General features: G+C 37.7%; 1 protein-coding gene across 1 annotated transcript in view; it reads left to right on the top strand.

Annotated features, from left to right (window-relative positions):
* The window catches only part of LOC103274562 (contactin-5), a 517,374-nt gene that overhangs the window by 93,680 nt on the left and 416,194 nt on the right, over positions 1–7,500 (top strand). The window contains exon 4 of the mRNA XM_008072000.1: positions 4,645–4,740. Coding sequence (XP_008070191.1) covers positions 4,713–4,740 — 28 coding nt within the window. The 5' untranslated portion in view covers positions 4,645–4,712. The remainder of the gene's footprint in view (positions 1–4,644; positions 4,741–7,500) is intronic.

Raw genomic sequence — 7,500 nt, 5'->3', positions numbered from 1 at the left:
TAAATATTGTAAGTTTTCTCAGATCCTTTTTGGCACGATGCAGGGAAGAAAACAGTAACAGAAAGAAGTCAGGAAGGAGAGGGGGAGGGAGGGGGAGAAGGACGGACGGAAGGAAGGAAGGAAGGAAGGAAAGAAAAATTGCTTCTGTGTGTGTGTGTGTGTGTGTGGTTGTGTATATGTGTCCCTGTGTCTGTGGCTCACCTTTAGAGAGATGGTGTGAAGTGCTCCATGGTACATACTTGTGGTATGCATTGTTCCCCCATGCGTGCGGCTGTGACAAGCTGAAGCTGTGACCCAGTTTACTCTGAGCTATATCCAGTTGACCCAAGTGTGTATGATTAGTTTGTTCGTATATCTATTTCTTTCCTTTACAGTTTTTCTGTATAAGCAGTACCTGGTATAGTATGCACTGTGCAGTGAGCATTGGATGAATACTTGTTAAATAATTTGATAAAAGTATTTGTCTTCTACCTGGTCAATGTGACTGAAATCACACCTCCTGAATCTACATGCTGTCATCTAAAGCTGATCCCATAATTTCTCGGATAGCTCTTTTTATTTGCATGGTTCTTTGAGGATGAAAAGGTGCAGTAATCCTGTAGGCTGCAGTTCTAGTTAATGTTCCCTATTACACTCTGCATGGGCTTCTTAACTCAGGAAAAAAGGGGTCAGAGCAAAGACAAAGGCTGGGGCCATCTACCTCTTGACAGCAAAATTTCTCCTCTAGTTTAAAACTTGTCTATTTATCCATGTACTTTAGAGTAAGTCTAGAAAGAGATTTATTTTAGTTATACTCTGAACATGAATTTTAGAGTCCTTGTATTGGGATTTTTATGTTTACTCCCTTTCCCCCCCCCTTAACAACCAAAACTAGAACATATGAATACATATTAAAATGCTATGGTAAGCACCCACCTGATGGTCCATCCACTGAAAAATTTCCAAGTTTTCCTTGATGCGTATCTCCAAAGAAACTAAGAGCTTTCTGTTCTCAGTGACAGACAAAGAGCCAGCTGTATTGTATTTCCACTCAGACTTTTCACTCAGGGCACCGTATGCACACCAACCAAGAATTTTTCCACGTTAACCATTCTGCCTCAGATCAACCAGAATCTTGTCCAGTAGAAAAACCACTTTTACATGGTAGAAAATAATTTTTCACCTTTTTTCCTGGGAGAAAGGAGTTAAATGAGAAGTGTACTTTCCGTGAAAGTACAGACTTCTTTTTAGTATTTCTCTACACATCTTTGAGGAAGGAAAAAAATGATCTACTTACAATTGAAAAAAAAAAGTCATTTATCTTCTACTTGCTGGTGCTATAATCCCCAGGAAATAATGGCACAGAGACAATTCTATGAGGACATGTTCAATTGTACTTGTATTAATAGTTGGTACAAAATAAAGCAATTACAGCACAATGTTATCTTTTGGGTCACTGTGATCTCAAGACACAATTTGGGTCATAATTATTCTACAATTTTCTTTTCTTTTCATGTCTAATTTCTAGGCCATACCTGAACTTCAATTGGTCAGAAATAGGCATTAATTTAGGACTGTTGTCTATTTAAATAGTCTTTTAAACACAGTGGGTTGATTTGCAATGTCACAATGAGCATAACATAGACTTGAGGTAATTGTATTAAAATAAATATGTACTTTTTATCAACCATTTAAGAAATTCAGTTAAAATAAATTAATATCCAAGTAGCTTTCCAGAGTTTATCAATACAAAAAAGATGAAAAGAAGAAAGTAAAACGACAGAATCCCTGAAGGGATATTAACATCCTACCACAACCAACGCCTCGCTGTCTCCTACTGTGTTTCAGGAGTAGAGTGAAAGGAAGTCAAATGAGAAATCTTGCCATGCTCTGTTTTCACATGAAGACCGTATCTTGGAAAAAAGATAATTTCTTCTGTTCCTAGGATATGAGTTTGGAGTCATGTGTCTCATGTATTTGATTCTAAGGCACAAAATATATATGCAGTATTTTCTCATACATATGAAGTTTGAAAAGAGGCAAGATAATATTTGATAATAAAAGTCAACGGCTGGGTAGGGTAGCTCACACCTGTAATCCTAGCAGTTTAGGAGGCTGAGGTGAGCAGATTGCCTGAGCTTACGGTAACTGGGCGAGACCTCATCTCTACAATAAAAAAAAATTGGCCCTGCATGGTAACCCGCACCTGTGGGTCCAGCAGAAGGATCGCCAGAGCCAAGCAGGTCGACTCAGCTTAGATGACGGAGTGAGACTCCAACTCTAAATAAATAGAGAAAGGAAGGAAGGAAGAAAAGATGGAAGGAAAGAAGGAAGAAAGGGAGGAGAGAAAAAGAGAGAAAGAAAGAAAGAAAAAGAAAGAAAGAAAGAAAGAAAGAAAGAAAGAAAGAAAGAAAGAAAGAAAGAAAGAAAGAAAGAAAGAAAGAAAGAAACCTGGGGGGTACATAGCTCTGAAAATGATTAAACTTGACTTAGAAGTTAGTGTGTGTGTGTGTGTGTGTGTGTTTGTGTGTGTGTGTGTGTGTGTGTGTGTATACACACACACACACACATATGGGGGGGTGTGCATTTAAAATAACAACATATCAAAAAATAGAACAGGAATTGTTATTTTTCTTTTGTCTTGCTACTTTGTGCGAACCTTAACTACTCTACAATGAAACCTAGAATTATAGATAAAATCCCCACTATGCTTTCCAATAAGGAATGCCGCTTTGAGTATTTGGCATCATATATTCACTGTGTATTAGTCCTCCTTAATTTTAGATGTTTTTAAAGATTTGGTTATAAATTCAGCAAAGTAAGAAGTTAATTGCTATTCATGTCAACAGACACGAATGTGTAGGATTCCTCTTGGAACATCAAAGTCTAGGCTGGGCGCAGTGGATCAGGCCTACCGTCCCACACATCGGGAGGCCAAGGTGGAAGAATCAGGAGTTCAGGAGTTCAAGACCAGTCTGGGCAACATAGTGAATTCTCATCTCAACAACAACAACAAAAAAATACAAAAAATTTAGCTGGGTGTTGTGGCATGAACCCAGGAGGTTGAGGCTGCGGTGAGCCATGATGGTGCTATTGCACTCCAGCCTGAATGACAGAGTGAGACCCGATTCAAAAAAGAAAAAGAAAAAAGAAAAACTATTGAAGTCTAATGATTCATCTCATCCATATCCATCCCGTATATATTCTTGATTGTTTGTCAGATGGATAAACATTAAATGCTAGACTCTACCTTGTATTGCTAGGAAACATACTCTTTTTGCATGAAACAATTAAAAGATTTTTTAAAATCTCTTTTACAATTTGTGCCTAATGGAAGGAATGGCAGAACATTTTCAAGAAGCATTTCTCACCATGGAAACATGATTTTTTAGACCCAGAATTCTGGGACAATGTGTATTTTTTAAAACATCGAACTCCTACCATTTGCAAGAAACTATTATAAAAATCATCTCATTGATCGACCTTGTTCAAGAAAAGAGAAAGGGGCATATGTACTAGGTTATGATTAGATTAATATACAATAATAGAAATACAGATAAACTGACCCATCATTCCCTTTTGAGCCACTTTAGTTTAAGTAAAATCTTTTCAAATTGTGCAAATGCAACATAATTTAAGGAAAAGCAATTGAATTCCAATGCTATAATTTCTTATACATATACGTGAGTGTTTCGAGAGCTGTAATACTTCTGGGCTAATCAAAATAGATGAGTGTAATTAAGGGTAAAGTCCATTCTAGTCTTTCATAAACTGAAAGTAACATGGCTTTCTCATTCACATTTATAGACAGAGAGCACTTTATGTCCTTACTATATGCTGTTAAAGCATCCAATCTCTCTCATTTTGCAAATTCATACCTGGTTTTCCACAGCATTCTTAACAGGACATAGGATAGGACAGTAGGTTGGACGTCAGGCACCCTCAAACATTTCTACTTCTCTTTTCACAATGAAATAAATGCACCCTATTTGTGGTGGAAAGATCAATATCTGGCTGGGCATGGTGGTTCAAGCCTGTCATCCCAGCACTTTGGGAGGCCAAGGTGAAAGGATTGCCTGAGCCCATGGGCTCGAGACCAGCCTGGGCAACATGGTGAGTTCTTGTCTCTACAGTAAATCAAAAACTTAGCAGGGCATAGTAACACACGGCTATAGTTGCGGCTTCTTGGAAGGCTGAGGCAGAAAGATCGCTGGAGTCCAGCAGGTTGACGCTGGGGTGGCCATGAATGTGTCACTACATTTCCGCCTGGAAATGTAGTGAGATTCTGACTCAAAAAAAAAAAAAAAGAAAGAAAGAAAGAAAAAGAAAAGAAAGAAAGATCAATATGTAGGAAATATTATAAAGAAACAAAATGACAATTCAGTGTGTTTAAAATACTGTATTGTCTAGTTCCTTCCTATCCTGGCAACCTGTATGTATGGTAAACAGACATAATGTGGCATCTCTATGGTGTGGATTTATTTAAATTGGAGTATTTTAAATTGGATGGTATAGATCTATTTTTAAGGCCCTTCTACCACTGACTAACACACAAAAATAAACCGTGTCAAGATAATGATAGAAAAGTAAGTGCAAGTTTTGATAGCAATAATTGTTTAAATTCCTTGCTGTGCCTTGCATCTAAATGCTGTGTTGTGTTGACAGATCTGGGAAATTTTAGTGGCCGGACGAGAAGCGCTGTCTCCGTGAGGGAAGGCCAGGGTGTTGTCCTGATGTGCTCTCCTCCGCCTCATTCACCAGGTACTGTAGGGTCCCGTTCTCTATTGCTGCTGCTCTCTGTTGCTGTGTGTTCATTCTTTTAGACAGTGTACTGGTAGGAGAACATTCCCGATGATATGTGCATGGTTTACTTGACATGTATCAGAGTGCCAGATGAGTAATTATAGATCAAATACTCTCAACACTATTGGACAGGAGACTGAACTCCTGTGATAAGATTGTTTTATTGCTATTTTAACTGTTGACTGTCATGGTTATGCCTCTGCCTGCCACCAGTGAGGAATATATTGCCTGGAGCACAAGGGAAGCCATCAGCTAAGAGAATGAAAGTGTTTCTAAATTGTTTGGAGTGTCAGAGTTGAGTTCACTGAATACCAATGTGCATCTTGTTTCAGAAGATAAGCGGGATACTTGGTTGTTTATGATGTTCTTTGCCACAATGGAATAAAAATTGCTTAGAAATTTTTTTTGAGTTGCAAACAAAACTACAGTTGACTTATTATTATTTTTTGGCTAGTTGAGGTCTTGTGGTAAGTACCTCATGGGGCTTAAGGGAAAAGAAAACTGTACTTGAATTAATTATATGTTCATTTGCCCACTAGCAGCTAACATATTTATTTTGTTGAAGTCCTGTAATTTGAAATGAGTATCTCTTTGCACCTGAGTATGATTTTCCTACAATACAACTTAAAGATGGCCAGCATCAATTGGAGAGAGAAAAAGAGAGAGCATGCAACTTGAGAGCCAGATGAAGACGTTAGTTAACAACTAGCGATAGAATTGAGGTCCTGCTGTATGAATCAATTTCTCTTCTTTATTTAGAATGACAGCCATGTCTGTTTCTAGGTTGAGTATCAGGGTGGTTGTAGAGCCTAATTTGGTTCTACTGTAGGTCATTCTTAACAAAAACAACAAAAGGACCTACATCAGTTTTCTTAAAGTTTCTCACCTTCACCTGACCCTCTTCCTACTTTAAAAAATTATTGAGGGAACATAGGATTTCAACAGGGAAATATTTTTGAAAACAACTTGATTTGGAACTCAGATAATAAGCATCATATCAGGAATAATTTTTTAGTTATGTCCACCCTATATGTCAATCCAGATACTCCAATTTTTCTGTTAACAGTTTGGGAAGCTTGCAGGAAATATATACAATCTTGCCTGCCTCTAAATCCAAATTTAGGGTTTTCTTCAAGACAACACGTTTTAATTTTTTTTAAGATAACATTTATAGTAGGTTTAGAGAAACCCTATAGCATTAACATAGATCATACCTTGTCTGTTATTAGACAGATTTAGTTTGAAGAGTCGTGCTAGATGAATAATTGCTAGACTATTTTTTTAAAAGAATAAGGAGGAGGAGGAGGAGGGAGAGAAAGTCATATCAAGCTTTATAGAGAATGAATGAATCCATCACCAAACTGACAGGCGTTAACAACATAAAGTGACCCAGTGGGAGGAAAAAACACACAAAAAAGCAAGGTTTTCTGAGACATAATCTATGTTGCAGGACTGTTGGAACGTGTGCTTTAAAAAAGTGAAATGACAAAGGATGACATAGGAAACATTTCAAGATTACGCATTGATAAATTATACAATTGGCAGAGAAAACTGTATAGAAAAGATTTCTGGTGGGAAAAATAGGGCAATGAATTGCATATGTGAGAAGATAAGCATGAGATAAGAATATGTATCCATAATTAATAAAATGCCTAATAGTGTGATCTCTGATTGATTTCAATATGCATAAATAAGATGTTTGCTCCATGATCTTGTTTTACAAACAACCTGCCACTTGATCTGTTACTACTAACGACTGCACTCTCTCAAATGCCACACTCATCCTATTCCCTGACCGGCAACCACTATTTTTCTCTCACTCCTTTAATACTCTGACATCAGGAGTCCTTTAAACTCATGGACATCTACACATTATTGATCCCATCCCGTTTTCCCTCTGCTGACCCTCATTTGATTCTTACTTTTCTCCTTCAATCATCGATTTCTTCCGTACAATTTTGATTTCCTTATCTCTCGTTTGCTGACTTGACAGTTGGAAGACCCGAATCCTGGTGTAAATCCATCTTGCAGCCCATCGCATACCTGAACCTATTGCACTTATCGCTGTTTTTTAAAAAAAGAGCAAAGGAGTGAGGCTCCAACTCAAAAAAAAAGAAGAGTCACACACATGAAACTAAACCGGTTATGCAGACTAATCTCAACTTAAAATTCAAACTATGAATATTAACTGCGTCTTAGCACTAACGAGAAATGTTTTAAAATCCTATTTCTCTTATGATTCTTTTGTCAGATCTTCCATGCAGACGCTGATAACCATGCATCTTATTTCATTGTGAAAAGACAGCGGAGGATAACTTCCACAAGCCCTCATCACCAAAACACACACATGTCAGTCTCCCTTGCCACACTCGCTAACTTCCCATTAGTGTAGAACAGTATAAGTACTGTTGCACTTCCTTAACCTGTGTCCTCTTGCATTTTTCTGCTTCCTCTTATAGCAAAACTCTTCAAAAGCTTTGTCTGTGAATACTCTAGCCAATTCCATTCCTCCTATTCATCTACTCCTCCCTCCCCAGTATCTCTCTCCCTCTCCCCCCTCCCCCCCTCTGTATCTCTTTCTCCCCTTTCTCTTTTGGATATGTGAGAAGATAAACATGGGATAAGAATATGTATCCAGAATTAATAAAATGCCTAATGGTGTGATCTCTGATTGATTTCAATATGCATAAATAAGATGTTTGCTCCATGATCTTGTTT

The sequence above is a fragment of the Carlito syrichta genome, unplaced genomic scaffold (genome assembly GCF_000164805.1).
Source record: "Carlito syrichta isolate Samal-C Ts95f unplaced genomic scaffold, Tarsius_syrichta-2.0.1 Scaffold314806, whole genome shotgun sequence".
Lineage (NCBI taxonomy): Eukaryota > Metazoa > Chordata > Mammalia > Primates > Tarsiidae > Carlito > Carlito syrichta.
The sequence above is the reverse complement of the archived record's forward strand: the minus strand, read 5'-3'. Positions and strand labels throughout refer to the sequence as shown.